At 42.2% G+C, this 18,865-nt stretch overlaps 1 protein-coding gene across 22 annotated transcripts in view; it reads right to left on the reverse strand.

The window, feature by feature from the left end:
- The window catches only part of limch1b (LIM and calponin homology domains 1b), a 151,308-nt gene that overhangs the window by 27,881 nt on the left and 104,562 nt on the right, over positions 1-18,865 (reverse strand). For 12 of the 22 annotated variants that reach the window (XM_090198548.1, XM_090198551.1, XM_090198550.1 and 9 more), the window contains exon 8: positions 17,345-17,636. In XM_090198548.1, the coding sequence (XP_090054674.1) occupies positions 17,345-17,636 (292 nt within the window). Of the gene's footprint in view, positions 1-3,157; positions 3,197-4,613; positions 5,040-13,626; positions 13,915-17,344; positions 17,637-18,865 lie in introns of all 22 variants that reach the window. The other 10 variants (XM_090198542.1, XM_036943110.2, XM_090198549.1 and 7 more) reach the window with 2 other exon arrangements.

The following is an 18,865-nucleotide window of genomic DNA, read 5'->3' on the forward strand; positions in this document are numbered from 1 at the left end:
GGAAGGAGTTATAGAGAGATTCACTGGGAGAAAAATCATGTATACGGTATAGACAGAAAGAGTTTTATTTTAAAGGCACATAATATGGAGTAATGTTTGGAGTTGCCGTAGTGATGAAAGTTCAGCCAGGAAAGGTCAAACCGAGTCGATGGTCAGATACACCTTCTCAAACCCAAAAAGGAACTCACCATGATTCTGACAATACCACACATATTATTGGATATTACTCTTCTGTATAAATTAGTTTGTATTATACTGTGTAGAACCGTGCAAAACAGAAGGCAGCAGCGATAACGTTAATAATTAAAGGCAGATTATAAAAACATGTAAAGCAACATGCTATCAAAAGGTCATACAGTGCCTTGCGAAATTATTCTGCCCCCTTGAACTTTGCGACCTTTTGCCACATTTCAGGCTTCAAACATAAAGATATAAAAATGTATTTTTTTGTGAAGAATCAACAACAAGTGGGACACAATCATGAAGTGGAACGACAATTATTGGATATTTCAAACTTTTTTAACAAATCAAAAACGGAAAAATTGGGCGTGCAAAATTATTCAGCCCCTTTACTTTCAGTGCAGCAAACTCTCTCCAGAAGTTCAGTGAGGATCTCTGAATGATCCAATGTTGACCTAAATGACTAATGATGATAAATACAATCCACCTGTGTGTAATCAAGTCTCCGTATAAATGCACCTGCACTGTGATAGTCTCAGAGGTCCGTTAAAAGCGCAGAGAGCATCATGAAGAACAAGGAACACACCAGGCAGGTCCGAGATACTGTTGTGAAGAAGTTTAAAGCCGGATTTGGATACAAAAAGATTTCCCAAGCTTTAAACATCCCAAGGAGCACTGTGCAAGCGATAATATTGAAATGGAAGGAGTATCAGACCACTGCAAATCTACCAAGACCTGGCCATCCCTCTAAACTTTCAGCTCATACAAGGAGAAGACTGATCAGAGATGCAGCCAAGAGGCCCATGATCACTCTGGATGAACTGCAGAGATCTACAGCTGAGGTGGGAGACTCTGTCCATAGGACAACAATCAGTCGTATATTGCACAAATCTGGCCTTTATGGAAGAGTGGCAAGAAGAAAGCCATTTCTTAAAGATATCCATAAAAAGTGTCGTTTAAAATTTGCCACAAGCCACCTGGGAGACACACCAAACATGTGGAAGAAGGTGCTCTGGTCAGATGAAACCAAAATTGAACTTTTTGGCAACAATGCAAAACGTTATGTTTGGCGTAAAAGCAACACAGCTCATCACCCTGAACACACCATCCCCACTGTCAAACATGGTGGTGGCAGCATCATGGTTTGGGCCTGCTTTTCTTCAGCAGGGACATGGAAGATGGTTAAAATTGATGGGAAGATGGATGGAGCCAAGTCTCAAGTCTGCAAAAGACCTGAGACTGGGACGGAGATTTGTCTTCCAACAAGACAATGATCCAAAACATAAAGCGAAATCTACAATGGAATGGTTCAAAAATAAACATATCCAGGTGTTAGAATGGCCAAGTCAAAGTCCAGACCTGAATCCAATCGAGAATCTGTGGAAAGAACTGAAAACTGCTGTTCACAAATGCGCTCCATCCAACCTCACTATCCAACCTCACTGAGCTCGAGTTGTTTTGCAACGAGGAATGGGAAAAAAATTCAGTCTCTCGATGTGCAAAACTGATAGACATACCCCAAGCGACTTACAGCTGTAATCGCAGCAAAAGGTGGCGCTACAAAGTATTAACTTAAGGGGGCTGAATAATTTTGCACGCCCAATTTTTCAGTTTTTGATTTGTTAAAAAAGTTTGAAATATCCAATAAATGTCGTTCCACTTCATGATTGTGTCCCACTTGTTGTTGATTCTTCACAAAAAAATACAGTTTTATATCTTTATGTTTGAAGCCTGAAATGTGGCAAAAGGTCGCAAAGTTCAAGGGGGCCAAATACTTTCGCAAGGCACTGTATATACAGTAGCCTATCTGTACAACAGCACAGAGCATCAGTTATACATTTGATCCAGGTTTTGTTTTGAGAACCACAGTGAGATCCTCATACCTTGTACAGTGCTGGTACCTATACTTGTTTGTGAGACATGCATCATATGGTGAGCTCTCTAGTCTCTCTAGCCTTCCACAATTTTCAAATGTTCTGGCTGAACAGCGTCTGCATGTAATAGAACATGAGTTTGTCATAGAAGAACTAAGTCTCTGTCTACGTCACCATCTTATCCGCTTGAATAAAATACTAAATAGTATCTAGAAAGATGGAGATCAGAGGTTATTTTTAATGAGTGCATTTCGCAAGTGGCTAATTAACATCAACTACCTTCACTAAAAACTAACCATCTGAAAATGTCTGAAACACTACCTCTTTAAAGAGTATCAAAAATAAATCCCATGGTGCCCCCCAGCCCAAAAATAATAATGTATGCACTAATGTAAGATGCTCTTATCCAGAGCGACTGCTAAATGACTCAAATGTAAATGTCAATGTAAAACCACTGCAAGGTTTTGCATGCAAACTTTGGTTTTGAATCTTCATTCAGGCATGTCTGCCTCCTGATAAAAAAAAGAAGAGTTGTCTGTCTGAAGAGGACCCACCCCAGAACAATTTCTTCCCCCCTTATCGAAGTTGCTAAAAGAGTCCGTCATTGAAATCAGACCCTAGTCACTGCTGTTGCTTAGGGTTTGGGGTTTACGAGACTATGAGCTGTCCACAAGACAGTAGAGTGATCTAGGTTCATCCTATTCCACAGTAGACCCTCGAAGGCTATAAGAGACACACCAACTCGGTGAGGCTGGATAAGTGGCTCACAGACATTTTCGGGTGCACCCTTGCAGTTAGGATTCATGCGCACGTCTAGAGTTCCAGCGTTTGCTTTTGAGAGTGAGTGTGAGACATGCAGATGACAGAAGCTGGTTACAAACACAAGCATCTTAATTTGAAGTCAACCGCTAGACCCTCCCAACTTCTGGCAAATAAAAATGAATAGGATGGGTGTAACATGGTTGAAAGTCCAATAGTCCAGAGTTACACCCATCAGCTCCTTACAGATAGACATGTCTAGAAGCTGGCATACTTGATGGGATACTTTGCAGGTGTGGTTTTAGCAGGGATGTGCTGCCGATGGGTAACAAAGAACCACTTACTCTGGGTCATCTGATACACTAGCAGTTCTGTGACTGAATCTACGAAAGCAGAGACATGGAGAAAGAGCACAAACACTAATGAACAAACACACAAATACAACACATACAGATCTGGACACACAACGTAATACATACAGATATGAGAATGTGTGATATAAGGAATATAGGGGGCGTGTTGAAAACACCTGTAGGTTTACTCTATGGGTTACCGTTGACAACAGAATGAGCTCTTTGTAAACAATCAAGAAAGTTTAATGAGATACTTACTATAGGTTCAGTATTATTACAAAATGAGCAATTACTGTCTTAAATATCAGAACGATGGGTTTACAGTATAGTTGTACTGGCTAGATCTACAAATTGATAAAAACAGTGTCCATTTGAACACAAGGTGGCACTCTAAACAAGAACACAGCCAGCTCAGCTCTTGGGGAGAAAAAAAACACTGAATTCACTGCACTAATATAGGCCTCTACAGAATATTGTATGGCGCAGATGGAAATGATCTCATGATGCAGTCTAAAATGAAACTAGCATTAAAAAGCATGCATATTTTATTAGCCTGCTCATAACGCATCTTCAAAGGTGGGGTTCTTCGTCTTTCGCCAGAACAATACGCAATTTGGAGGTTTGGGTTAACCGGGTTTGGGTTTAAGTTCCAGGCCACAGAGGGCTTTTAAAAGCTGCCTTTCTGACGTTGGGAAGGATGCGAGTTAAAGTGTGTCTTGTGGTCCTATTAAGACTGGCCACAAGATGGAGAGACGCAGTGACAAGCGGTCTTATGAAACGGACAGCATATAAAATTGTTTTACGGGCTGTATGTATTTGTCATATCTGCCACATAGAGCGAAAGGCCATTTTTCTACTACTACCAGTGCATTCTAGTAATAGAGTTTAAGTCTACTCTATGTAATATGTTTACCATGTATGCATATATCGGCAAGTGTTTCAAGCACATTCATGCATACATGCGCAGCCCTGTATATTCAACAATTATTAAATAGCAACACTCCTTGGACAAAGCTAAGAAAGTAATACAATGTAAATATGATTGAGGGAGTTGCTGTAACCAGTGTGTATTGGAAATGGTCAAATTTCAGAGGTCACCATGCAAGGTTACTTAAAAGATCACTGTCATTTCTTCACATGCGCAAAAACATACAAACCCAAATGAACAAATAAAACATATAAAGTATAACTAGAGAAAAGTCATGCATTCTTCATGTTTGCCATCCAGAGGTGTGCATCACTGCACGAGGTCATGGCCACATGCGTATGAAGCAGGATTTCTAAACGTCTCCTGAAGGATGACAGGTAATGTAGTTCTCTGTATCTGATCTGTGTAGGCTGGGAGAAACACAATATGTTGTGGCTGTTATGGTGTGATGCTCCTCCCTTAGCCAACTGAGCATTTTGTATCGGCCTCTGAATCCTAGTCAATGAACGACAAGCTCACATTGGCGGGAGGTCGTCGTCAAGCCAAGATGGACATTTCCCCACCGCCGGTTTGTTGCCCTCGCGACCTTCAACCTCCGACTTGCCCATGCGACCCTGGCAGGTGATGGTCAGCGTGGTGGTTGCCCCGGCTGAAGGAACAGGCAGGAACTGGTTTGGACCAGTGGTGCCTCCGTGGTTTGGCGAGGAAAGGGCACGGCGAGCCCATACGTCGTCATTCCTCCCCGTGTCTGTCGCTAGGGATATGGACAGCCCCACCTTCTTTTGCCCTGCCTTCTCCCTGTAAATCATGGGAGGGAACTTCCTGGTTGTGTCCAGGCTGGCCCTGGGGCTAAGGGGGCTCGTCACGATGATGGAGGTAGTCATGGGGCTGGTTGTCAGGGATGACGGACGGTATAGTTCCTCGGAGCATGAGCGGACGGGGCTACTGCTGAGAGAGTGGTTTGGTTAGCATTGACCAAGGTCGTAGGGCATTTGACATTATTTCACTATTGAAATAACATAATAAAACAAAATTAGGATATCCAGATAGTTGAAATATATATATTTTTTAAGTCTCTTGACCAATCATAATTACGCAAATATGTTTAAGGATTCATACAATATTCAATAATTATAGTACCCAACATCCAATTTGGACCACACATTCTTCAAACTTTGTCCACCTAATAGTAGGAACAGTACCATCTAGCGGTTAAAATCTGGTGATATCAGGATGATGGATGGGACATAAACCTAAAAACTTCCATTACTAGTTTCTCTGAACAGGTGGGGAAAAAAACGAATTAACTGAGAATACATTACATAGGATGAAGAAACATTACTCCGATCCGGAGTCATACTTCTTGAGACAGAGAACTGATACTATATACAGTGCCTTGCGAAAGTATTCGGCCCCCTTGAACTTTGCGACCTTTTGCCACATTTCAGGCTTCAAACATAAAGATATAAAACTGTATTTTTTTGTGAAGAATCAACAAGTGAGACACAATCATGAAGTGGAACAACATTTATTGGATATTTCAAACCTTTTTAACAAATCAAAAAGTGAAAAATTGGGCGTGCAAAATTATTCAGCCCCTTTACTTTCAGTGCAGCTAACTCTCTCCAGAAGTTCAGTGAGGATCTCTGAATGATCCAATGTTGACCTAAATGACTAATGATGATAAATACAATCCACCTGTGTGTAATCAAGTCTCCGTATAAATGCAAATGCACTGTGATAGTCTCAGAGGTCCGTTAAAAGCGCAGAGAGCATCATGAAGAACAAGGAACACACCAGGCAGGTCCGAGATACTGTTGTGAAGAAGTTTAAAGCCGGATTTGGATACAAAAAGATTTCCCAAGCTTTAAACATCCCAAGGAGCACTGTGCAAGCGATAATATTGAAATGGAAGGAGTATCAGACCACTGCAAATCTACCAAGACCTGGCCGTCCCTCTAAACTTTCAGCTCATACAAGGAGAAGACTGATCAGAGATGCAGCCAAGAGGCCCATGATCACTCTGGATGAACTGCAGAGATCTACATCTGAGGTGGGAGACTCTGTCCATAGGACAACAATCAGTCGTATATTGCACAAATCTGGCCTTTATGGAAGAGTGGCAAGAAGAAAGCCATTTCTTAAAGATATCCATAAAAAGTGTTGTTTAAAGTTTGCCACAAGCCACCTGGGAGACACACCAAACATGTGGAAGAAGGTGCTCTGGTCAGATGCAACCAAAATTGAACTTTTTGGCAACAATGCAAAATGTTATGTTTGGCGTAAAAGCAACACAGCTGAACACACCATCCCCACTGTCAAACATGGTGGTGGCAGCATCATGGTTTGGGCCTGCTTTTCTTCAGCAGGGACAGGGAAGATGGTTAAAATTGATGGGAAGATGGATGGAGCCAAATACAGGACCATTCTGGAAGAAAACCTGATGGAGTCTGCAAAAGACCTGAGACTGGGACGGAGATTTGTCTTCCAACAAGACAATGATCCAAAATATAAAGCAACATCTACAATGGAATGGTTCAAAAATAAACATATCCAGGTGTTAGAATGGCCAAGTCAAAGTTCAGACCTGAATCCAATCGAGAATCTGTGGAAAGAACTGAAAACTGCTGTTCACAAATGCTCTCCATCCAACCTCACTGAGCTCGAGCTGTTTTGCAAGTAGGAATGGGAAAAAATTTCAGTCTCTCGATGTGCAAAACTGATAGAGACATACCCCAAGCGACTTACAGCTGTAATCACAGCAAAAGGTGGCGCTACAAAGTATTAACTTAAGGGGGCTGAATAATTTTGCACGCCCAATTTTTCACTTTTTGATTTGTTAAAAAAGTTTGAAATATCCAATAAATGTCGTTCCACTTCATGATTGTGTCTCACTTGTTGTTGATTCTTCACAAAAAAATACAGTTTTATATCTTTATGTTTGAAGCCTGAAATGTGGCAAAAGGTCGCAAAGTTCAAGGGGGCCGAATACTTTCGCAAGGCACTGTACTTGTTTTTGGGGTGAGATTGACGTGAGGTGTGGGGGGTCTGTGGGTGACTTGCCAATTTCTCTGGATTCCTCATGTCTTACTCATTGTTAGAAAATTATTTGGTACTATATTTATTGAATATTATCTGAATCTTATGAATTCAAATGGCCAATTTGGGCACAACAAATTAGCTTAATTCTTTTGAAATATAATTTAATCTCTAAGGAATTATGTTCCACAAATGCTTATCTTAACTGTCTCTAACAAACTTTTTCAGAACAATCTGAGATTGTCAGTGTCAAAACACTTCCTTGTTCTTTTTGAGGTGGAACCACCCAACAGTCAAAGAGAAGTCTGATTTTTGCCATAATATAATTGATTCTGTTACCAGAAGGTTTTCTGGTGAGTGTCATACATTGATCGATTTCAGGTCTTTTGGAAACTGTTCGGTGCACGCTTGTAATTTCTATTTGAAGTGGGGAAAATAGCATACCGATGTCAGGGCAGCCTGGAGGGCCAAATACGCCACTAAAAACTATATTAAATAGTTTGTTTTATTAAGTATCTCAAATGACAGGTAATGACAGGTAACAATATCACAAGGATTATCTAATTTAATTCATTAAGCATTAAAATAGGCAGAACAAAAAAAGTGATCCAAAAATGAACTCACTCAAGTAATCGAATAATAACATCCATTCAGATATCGGATATTAGATAACCGTGCCCATCCTGTAATAATCGTAATATTTAGACATTGGCATAGACTCGAATGGGTTTGTTCATAAGGGTTGTGGAACCATTTCAAACACAGATGCAGAATCATACCCAAACACAATATCCTATTATAAAAACTCACATTAGTACAGCTGGAAGGTAGATTTGTGAAGAAAAGCAGACAAAACACTAGTGACTCACAAAGATTGTATTGAGAGAAAACCCACAATAGCTATAGCTAGTCTGCTTTGGTAAAACCCTCCCCCGGGGATTTTTTAATTTTATTCTTTGCTTGAAACATAGGCGCAGTTAACTTAAATAGCCCCACTCTTAATAAAAATGGTCAATACATGGTTCAACATACTAAAAATGATTTTTCTCCCCACTCATATTATACTAGGCCTTACATTCTACCAGTCATTATCATTATCACACCGTTACCATTGAAAATGTGGACATATTTTTTTCAATGACAGAAGACATCTAATGTGTGCCATTGAGAATGCGTACATCTTTTCAGGCAATGAGAAGGGTACGCCATATCCCAGCCCTTGTCAGGGGTGGAAGGACCCCTCATTTTCTACTTCCTGAGGGTGGGTTGTCAAATACTGTAACACAGTATGGGTAGGCTAGCTAGACAATGACAAGTATTTGGTGTGTGCGTGCAAGGCTGCGTCTATATAAAATGTGTGTGTGTGTATGTGCTTGAACAACCAACGTGTTTCCAATATACAAGGGCAGCATAGTGACTTGCTGATTATCTCCAACCAGTGCCATAGACCGATTCGGTATTAGATAGATCGTAGCAGCCCTGCCTATCTCTGGGGAAAACAACCTGTGGTTACCTAGGTTACCCCATTGACTCACAACAGAAACGTTTAAATGCAATTTTCTTGTCATCTGCTTGTTTTAGTCAATTAAAAACAACCTTTAGGAACTGTACAACATGTCTAAAGATTACTTTTAAACATTGCCTTCTCCCGAGCTCAGTGTTGCCAACTTAGCGACTTTGTCGCTATATCTAGCGAGTTTTCAGCCCTTCGACTTTTATTGGTAAAAGATTCTAGCGACAAACTCAACTATTTTTCAGGCTGCCTTTGGGGACTTTTGACAACGAGGGTTGCTATGGTTTTAATTGCATTTAGCGATTTTTCCCACTGAATTCTGCTGCAAACAACTAACAGAAGCCACAGCAACGACGCACACACAGGCAGAGAAGCACCAGGAGAGGGGGATCTGGCGGGAAAGGGGACCCAAGAAAACGCTAATTCGGGGACCGCAAATTGGTACGGTGACTTTGTTGCAGCAACCACAAAATGTAATCTAGCAACAAATCAAAGAGCCAATAACAGATATCACTGAAAAATATGGTTGGCAACTATATTGTAGGGCTTCCCTCATGCCCCTTTTCATGACGGTGCTAGCAGCCACGTGACTACAAACAGACTACAGCTACAAGTAGTAAGTGGGTGCAAAAGGACTGTACTAAACAAGTTAAATGTCTTACCTCTGATTAAATGTTTTACACACACATAGCTAGCTACATGTAGTCTACTTGGACACCGGGTCCCCACATTTCCCACTCTCCTATGGTGAATAGCCTGAAGCCACAGGGCTCTTATCGCAGGCTCCATTTCCCTACGTGGGAGTATTGTGAACTGCATGTCAGGGATTTTGACCTGGTTACATATACATTGAACACCACATCAGATTTTTGGCATGTTTTGTTATTTATGTTGACGAAGTTGGCTCTTTTACATTGGAATTTTTTTTGTGTTCCCCATTTTATGGGGGCGGTCGAGGGGAATTCCTTCTTGTTATGTGAATATTGACTCTGCTAATAGCACCATGTTGCCTAGGTGATCAAATCAGAAAAATACTCTTCATTAGGTCAATCTCTGTCGAAAGGAGATATACAGTGGGGCAAAAAAGTATTCAGTCAGCCAGCAATTGTGCAAGTTCTCCCACTTAAAAAGATGAGAGAGGCCTGTAATTTTTATCATAGGTACACTTCAACTATGAAAGACAAAATGAGGGAAAAAATTTCAGAAAATCAGTCGGATTTTTAATGAATTTATTTGCAAATTATGGTGGAAAATAAGCATTTGGTCAACCTACAAACAAGCAAGATTTCTGGCTCTCACAGACCTGTAACTTCTTGTTTAAGAGGCTCCTCTGTCCTCCACTCGTTACCTATATTAATGGCACCTGTTTGAACTTGTTATCAGTATAAAAGACACCTGTCCACAACCTCAAACAGTCACACTCCAAACTCCACTATGGCCAAGACCAAAGAGCTGTCAAAGGACACCAGAAACAAAATTGTAGACCTGCACCAGGCTGGGAAGACTGAATCTGCAATAGGTAAGCAGCTTGGTTTGAAGAAATCAACTGTGGGAGCAAATATTAGGAAATGGAAGACATACAAGACCACTGATAATTTCCTTCGATCTGGGTCTCCACGCAAGATCTCCAGGGACTCAAATCCTGCAGTGCCAGACGTGTCCCCCTGCTTAAGCCAGTACATGTCCAGGCCCATCTGAAGTTTGCTAGAGAGCATTTGGATGATCCAGAAGAAGATTGGGAGAATGTCATATGGTCAGATGAAACCAAAATATAACTTTTTGGTAAAAACTCAACTCGTCGTGTTTGGAGGACAAATAATGCTGAGTTGTATCCAAAGAACACCATACCTACTGTGAAGCATGGGGGTGGAAACATCATGCTTTGGGGCTGTTTTTCTGCAAAGGGACCAGGACGACTGATCCGTGTAAAGGAAATAATGAATGGGGCCATGTATCGTGAGATTTTGAGTGAAAACCTCCTTCCATCAGCAAGGGCATTGAAGATGAAACGTGGCTGGGTCTTTCAGCATGACAATGATCCCAAACACACTGCCCAGGCAACGAAGGAGTGGCTTCGTAAGAAGCATTTCAAGGTCCTGGAATGGCCTAGCCAGTTTCCAGATCTCAACCCCATAGAAAATCTTTGGAAGGAGTTGAAAGTCTGTGTTGCCCAGCAACATCACTGCTCTAGAGGAGATCTGCATGGAGGAATGGGCCAAAATACCAGCAACAGTGTGTGAAAACCTTGTGAAGACTTACAGAAAACATTTGACCTCTGTCATTGCCCACAAAGGGTATATAACATTATATATATAAGTATATAAGTATTGAGATAACCTTTTGTTATTGACCAAATACTTATTTTCCACCATAATTTGCAAATAAATTCATAAAAAAATCGTACAATGTGATTTTCTGGATTTTTTTTTCTCATTTTGTCTGTCATAGTTGAAGTGTACCTATGATGAAAATTACAGGCCTCTCATCTTTTTAAGTGGGAGAACTTGCACAATTGGTGACTGACTAAATACTTTTTTGCCCCACTGTAACACCCTTCTATCCAGAAACAAGGGAACAAATTAATTCCATTTGAGTTTGCGCATCTCAAATAGCCTCTTGTAATGCACATTGGTGGTTGTTTTACCTATGACCTATTTTACAATAATGGTGCCGAAGAAGAAGGAAGATGTTATGTGTCCCCAACCGATTATGTGTGTTTTTGTTTGTTTATTAGCGCTTTTTTGTAACTTGTTTTTTTACATAATGTTGCCGCTACCGTCCTCTTATGACCAAAAATAACTTTTGGACATCAGGACTGCAATTACTCACCACGGACTGACAGAGTCCTTTTTTTCTATTAACGAGTCTGATGAGCCCGACGTGACGATATACTGCTTTCTGGGGAACAGGCCCAGATCCCTGTGATTTGCGTAAAGAGAAGGTGGAGAAAAAGTGGCCAAAGGGTGGGCTGCCTTCTGAGAATTCATAGGCGATCGAATAAACCCCCACTTCCTTCCATTCTGCTAGCAAACGTGCAATCTTTTGAGAATAAAATAGATGACCTACGCATAAGATTAAAGCATCTAGTAGCCGGGGACTTGAATGCAGGGAAACTTAAATCTGGTTTACCAAATTTCTATCAGCATGTTAAATGTGCAACCACAGGAAGAAAAAAAACAAAAACAAAACACTCTGGACCACCATTACGCCACACACAAAGACGCATACAAAGCTCTCCGTCACCCTCTATTTGGCAAATCTGGCCATAATACTATCGTTCAGATTCCTGCTTACAAGCAAAAATTTAAGCAAGACACACCAGTGACTAGATCAATAAAAATGTGGTTAAGATGCTAAGCTACAGGACTGTTTTGCTAGCACAGACAGGAATATGTTCCGAGATTCCTCCGATGGCATTGAAGAGTGCTCCACATCAGTCATTGGCTTCATCAATAAGTGCATCGATGCAGTCGTCCCCACAGTGACCGTACGTACATACCCCAACCAGAAGCCATAGATTACAGGCAACATCCGCACTGAGCTAAAGCTGCCTCTTTCAAGGAGCGGAACTCTAACCCGGAAGCTAATAAGAAATCCCACAATGCCCTTCGATGAACCACCAAACAGGCAAAGCGTCAATACAGGACTAAGATCGAATAATACTACACCGGCTCTGATGCTCGTCGGATGTGGCCGTGAAGTGCTTTGAAAAGGCTGGTCATGGCTCACATCAACACCATTATCCCAGAAACCCTAGACCCACTCCAATTTGCATACCGACCCAACAGATCGAAAGAAGAATTTAATAACTCTACCTACATGTACATATTATCTCAACTAACCGGTGCCCACGCACATCGACTCTGTACCGGTACCCCCCCTGTATAGTCTCGCTATTGTTATTTTACTGCTGCTCTTAAATTACTTGTTACTTTTATTTCTTATTCTTATCTGGGGTTTTTTAAACTGCATTGCTGGTTAGAGGCTCATAAGTAAGCATTTCACTGTAAGGCTGTTGTATTCAGCGCATGTGACTAATAACATTTGATTTGATTTTAGTTGAAAGCACCGACAGTCGTTCTGGATAAGAGCGTATGTTAAATGACTAGAATGGCTACTGTTGATTACAGTTACAAACAACTAACAGGCAGAAGGCCATAAGAAGTTGCTACAGGACGGATGTCAAAACAACTGCCAGGAACACATAGAGCGACTCATCAGAAATAAAAAAGAACAAACATTGCAGACTCCTGGCAAACACCAAAACCCCAAACTTCTGAGCTTGGTTTTCACATGCAGCGAAAGAGGGCAGCTGTGTCCAATGCCAACAAAAACACTAGGCCACAGCACAGCTTATGTTTGGAATGTTCTTCGTACCTCCCCAGAATAACTCTTGGGTATGTCCTAAATAGCACCGTATTACCTATATAGTGCCCCTACTTTTGACCAGGGCACACAGTGCACTATATCAGGAATAGTGTGCCATTTAGGACACAGACTTGGAACATGCCCTGTACACAAGTCCTATTTCATCTTTAGTGTGTTTAGTCAGCCAACATAGTGACAAGCCAGGTCTTCAGATATCGAGGCCAGAGAAAGCAGACCTATTCATAGGGTGGATCCAAATTCAACTCACTACGGCCCCAAATAAGCATCAGTCATGTCCTTGTCGGAAAATAACAGGAAAAGTTACGCTCTTATGAAATGGTTCACTGAATCTCCCTGAGTTTGTGTAAGTAGTTGTCTTTAGAAGTATCTGCATGGGTGTGTTTGAAGGTGTCATCACCAAAACAATATAAGGAAATCAAATTGGCTCAATATATTTTACAGAGATATCCTAAAGAGGGTTAATTAAGTTAGGGTCATTGGAACTGTGGCTTGATGAGACAATAGAGACTAAGGGAAAGTTTCATCTGGGGATTGTTTTGGTAAGGGGTTATTGTTTTAGCTTTAGGAGTTAGGGCACACAGTGATCGGCACCTTTGCTCAGCAGTCACAGTCAGGTGTATAGCAGTCTCCCTGTGGTTGAGTGTGGGGGTCTGTGAGCGCTGAGGGGGGGTGTAGGAGTGAAGCTCATACTCCTCCTTCCACTCCTGTCTCCACGGGCATGCCGGAGTCAACCTCCCTTCCTCCTCTTTTCTCTCCTCCATTTCTTCCTCACCCCTGTGTTGTTCTTCTGACTGATTCTGTGGTTGGGGAAGGGGTTGGGCTTGGAGCTCAATAGGAGCTATAACTGGGGGTACGTCTAGGTTGGGGAGTTCGGTTGGACTGTTACACACACACACACACACACACACAAGCGGCAATCACAACACCAACATGCAACGCTAACACAGCGTAGCACATTCAAAGCCACAAGGCATGTGAAACATGCAAGCATTACCACAAAACACAGTGATAATGTGATCATATGCACAATGACAATGGGAGTACCAAAAAGCAACACACCAATGGAAACATGTGGAAGGAAAAAATAGCTAATTAACAGATCACACATTATAATGATGTAATAAAAATCTCAAAACATTTGAATAAAGAGTCACTGAAAAGCAGAACAAGCTGAATGAAGAATAATGTACTGTTTGGTATTGGTCGGTCAGGGACCCGATGACCTCGGTGAAAAGCTCAAGCCAATCTCATGATCTCATTCAAGCGCACAGACAGGTGTAGAAATGCACTGACACATGCACACGTCCTCATATATTTACTCAGATAGGGTTAGCATGACCTTAGGATCTACAATTGCACACCCACATGTAAACACACAGAGACACACTTGCTTGCTCTGCTCACACTTGCTCCTTGTTGACTTCCACTTACAGGTTTAACTCTTTCCAATTACAACCTTGCGTTGAGACACACACACGGAGAGGAAATACGATGTTTGCTGAATGAATCCAGCTGGAAGCCAGTCATCCTTCCAACACTATTGCGAAGCCTGCGTATTACGAAGCCATGCGTATTGCGAAGCCTGTATTCGTCATCGTGTGAGAGTGGTGTGTAGGTGTTACATCTAAAGTCTGGTTTAAACTAATAAGCTTAAAGTCAAACCATGCCATGTCAACAAGGTCAGATGCACTGTTGGAGCAAAGGCCCGATTTAGTAGGTGACGTCTAGTGTAAACAAACACACTCATATGTATGCATGTAAACTCAGCAAAAAAAGAAACGTCCTCTCACTGTCAACTGCGTTTATTTTAAGCAAACTTAAATGTGTAAATATTTGTATGAACATAACAAGATTCAACAACAGACATAAACTGAACAAGTTCCACAGACATGTGACTAACAGAAATTGAATAATGTGTCCCTGAATCATGGACTGCACCAGATTTGCCAGTTCCCGGACATTTCTGGGGGGAATGGCCCTAGCCCTCAACCTCCGATCCAACAGGTCCCAGACATGCTCAATGGGATTGAGATTTGAGCTCTTCGCTGGCCATGGCAGAACACTGACTTTCCAGTCTTGCAGGAAATCACACACAGAACAAGCAGTATGGCTGGTGGTATTGTCATGCTGGAGGGTCATTGATGGAAGGATTGTGCGTTCCTGGTGTAACTCGGGCAGTTGTTGTTGCCATCCTGTAGCTGTCCTGCAGGTGTGATGTTCGGATGTACCAATCATGTGCAGATGTTGTTACACGTGGTCTGCCACTGCGAGGACGATCAGCTGTCTGTGCTGTCTCCCTGTAGTGCTGTCTTAGGCGTCTCACAGTATGGACATTGCAATTTATTGCCCTGGCCACATCTGCAATCCTCATGCCTCCTTGTAGCATGCCTATGGCATGTTCACGCAGATGAGCAGGGACCCTGGGCAATTTTCTTCTGGTGTTTTTCAGAGTCAGTAGAAAGGCCTCTGTAGTGTCCTAAGTTTTCATAACTGTGACCTTAATTGCCTACAGTCTGTAAGCTGTTAGTGTCTTAATGACCGTTCCACAGGTGCATGTTCATTAGTTGTTTATGGTTCATTGAACAAGCATGGGAAACATTGTTTAAACCCTTTACAATGAAGATCTGTGAAGTTATTTGGATTTTTAAGAATTATCTTTGAAAGACAGGGTCGTTTCTTTTTTTGCTGAGTTTATGTATGTATGTATGTATGTATGTATGTATGTGTTTGTACAGTATATATGCATGTACTCTGTGTGCACACATGCAAGCACGCTCACACACATGCTCATAAACGCACACACACCAGATTTCAGCCATCTACTGAAATATTACAAGATGAGTGAAACAAGCCATATTTTAGTTTCATGAAAACCTCAATACGCTGTTTTGATATCGGTTTCTAACACTCAACAGGGTCATATAGTAGCCAAAGTGGCTCACACATTTTAAGAGTCACCTATCTGTGTCTGCATAGCAAATGTCTTGCCTGTTGCTGGCTTTTCTCTGAGTGCTTCGGCCTTGGTCAATCAAACACACATTTGGTCTATATCAGATCCTCCATTCATGCCACAACAGTACTAAAAATATATATATTTTTCCTATTCTTAAAGACATGCTCCAGAACTTTGGTGACTAAGTATTTTTTAAACCTCACGCTTTGAGCTGGATGTGTCAATGTGTGGTTCATACACTAATAATCTATGAGCAGAATTACTGTTTTACCTTAATTATCCACAGAATCCCTAGTTTGAAAGCAACTGTTTTTCTGGATGCCACATTTTCCCCCATGTGGGCCAGCCCCCTAGCAATTTAAGTGCAACCAATGAGCTTCAGCCTCTCGCCATAAGAAATACAGCTATCAATACACACGACGCACCCACAGCAGAGGGAGAGAGCGAGCAATGACGTGTTGCACGTCTGCATATCTGGAAAATTGCGTGCTACGTTAGGTAATTTTCAAAGACATTTTTTGAACTACTCTCAGAACTACTGGCTAAATAGTATACAAAAGTACAGGAAAATCTCTTTAAACATGCATGTTCCACATCAGACAAGACATTCCCAGTCTCTTTTGTGCGTTGGGGGAATTACAATATGAAGGAAAATTGGCTGAAGGTAGCGGTTTTCGAAGTGGTGTGTCAGGTCTGGTGGAAGAAACAACATATCGGTGTTATGGAGAGAAGCAGTCCATCACCACATGCCGACACTTCTAGAAAATAAAGAATAAGGGCTCCGAGTTTCTTTTGTTTCAATGCTAATAACAGAACGAACCCTTAGCATTTTGGCTAATGTTTAGATTGATGGCCCATTAGGCTCGTGTTATCTGTAGCTAAAAAATAACACTAGGCTAACGAGCTGCTAAGGTGTGTGCACCAACCTCCTCTCTTGCTGTGTAAATAAAGCTAATCATCTCAATATGGGCCTCATCCAGAGAATCATCTCAGGAAGGAATCGAGTGGTGATGAGTATTTTGGAGAACAGTTATCATTTTGAACAATAGCGTATGAGAGGTACTTTTTCAATATATGACAAATACAATATTAGCATATATGGTGCTGGTCTCCTACTGCTATTGAAACACCTCCCACTATCTATTGGCTTGGGTCTGTCTGAACTGGTCTGTCAAAGTGTAGCAAGTGACATACATGAGTTAAAAATATCAAGTTTTCCTGGAGAAAAGAGTGCCAACACATTTACCAAATTACACCATGGCTACGATCGAATATCCATACTAGCATTCCACTTAGTAGTGGTAGTAGGCTCTGTTCCAATCTATCTATCACTTTTATTACATCACCAATGCTCACCTGAAGGGTATATCGCCTCCTATGGGCGAAGTGGCGGTACTCCAGCTCTTGCGGCTGCCTCCACCCCCTCCACTGCCCTCCTCCCGGCTCTCGTGGTCACCCCTTTTCCTGCGCAGCGGTGTGGGCACGTAGCCACTGGCGTTGCTCTTGTTGGGCAGGTACTGATTGAAGGGCACCATCACGCGGGGCTCGCTCACCGAGGTCCGCCGAGCCAGCATGTCATCCTTGCGCACGTCTGGCAGCTTCCTGCCCCCGTGGGGTCCGGCGTCGGACTCCGAGTCGCTGCCACGGCCTGGTGGGTACAAAAGAGGGAGAGTGACTTAAACCACCACAGTACCCCCATGAAACATTTCTCTCTCGGTGGGTGGGGCAACAACTGCTTAGGTTTTTAAAATTAGACATCAGCGTTTCCCAATCCTGGTCTAAAAGGACCACTTTCTTCATTGGTTTTCATTTTAATGATGCTATCCAACCACTGACCTCTCAATTTGGATAGACGTTACTGAGATTAGTCTAGAGGTAAGCTAGAAACACCCCAGTATCAATTAAATTTACCATTGAACAGCAGAAAACTTTCTAGATTGTGGCTTTAAGAGCTCTGAGTCTGATATAGCCATATACCGTTAAAATGGAAATAAACCACAAGAATCAGTTTAAAAGAACACCAGTACATTCAGGAGTCCCCCAGTACCTGGCCTAGATGATCATGTGACTTAGCAGTCTGCCAGTGAAGTCTCTCTTTTACCACCTATGCACCTTTCTAGGCTTTCTTAAACAAACTGTACAGTATACTTATTATGGCTGAAGGTAGCTACTGTTTGATTGCTCTTGTCAACCATCAAATTAACCCAAAATAGTAACATTTGGATGTGCAGAACCTCATCGCTTAAGGTCTTCCCCCCTCTCCGCCACATAAATTCATCCTTTAAGGTCCTCCCCTTCTCCACTTAGAGATTTATGCTTCCCAAATGGCACCCTATTTCCCCTTCAAAGTGCACTACTTTTGACCAGAGGATGCCATTTGGGACGCAAACATTCACTTTTTGACGGATGAAGACTATAGAGGCCTTAAGGTACTTCTGCTTCAAATTGACCGTAGGTTGTAAAGTGGAGGGGTTTAACCCTTCAACAGCTTCAATTGGAACCATAAGCAGGTGCCACTCATGCATGCAGCCCATACCAACTGACCTGTGGTCCCCTGTCAACCTCCTGTCAACCTCCTGTCAACCTCCTGTCAACCTCCTGTCAACCTCCTGTGGTCTCCTGTCAACCTCCTGTGGTCTCCTGTCAACCTCCTGTGGTCTCCTGTCAACCTCCTGTGGTCTCCTGTCAACCTCCTGTGGTCGCCTGTCAACCTCCTGTGGTCGCCTGTCAACCTCCTGTGGTCGCCTGTCAACCTCCTGTGGTCGCCTGTCAACCTCCTGTGGTCGCCTGTCAACCTCCTGTGGTCGCCTGTCAACCTCCTGTGGTCTCCTGTCAACCTCCTGTGGTGTCCTGTCAACCTCCTGTGGTCTCCTGTCA

Source organism: Oncorhynchus mykiss, chromosome 14, assembly GCF_057628025.1.
Source record: "Oncorhynchus mykiss isolate SJ-2025 chromosome 14, ASM5762802v1, whole genome shotgun sequence".
Classification (NCBI taxonomy): Eukaryota; Metazoa; Chordata; class Actinopteri; order Salmoniformes; family Salmonidae; genus Oncorhynchus; species Oncorhynchus mykiss.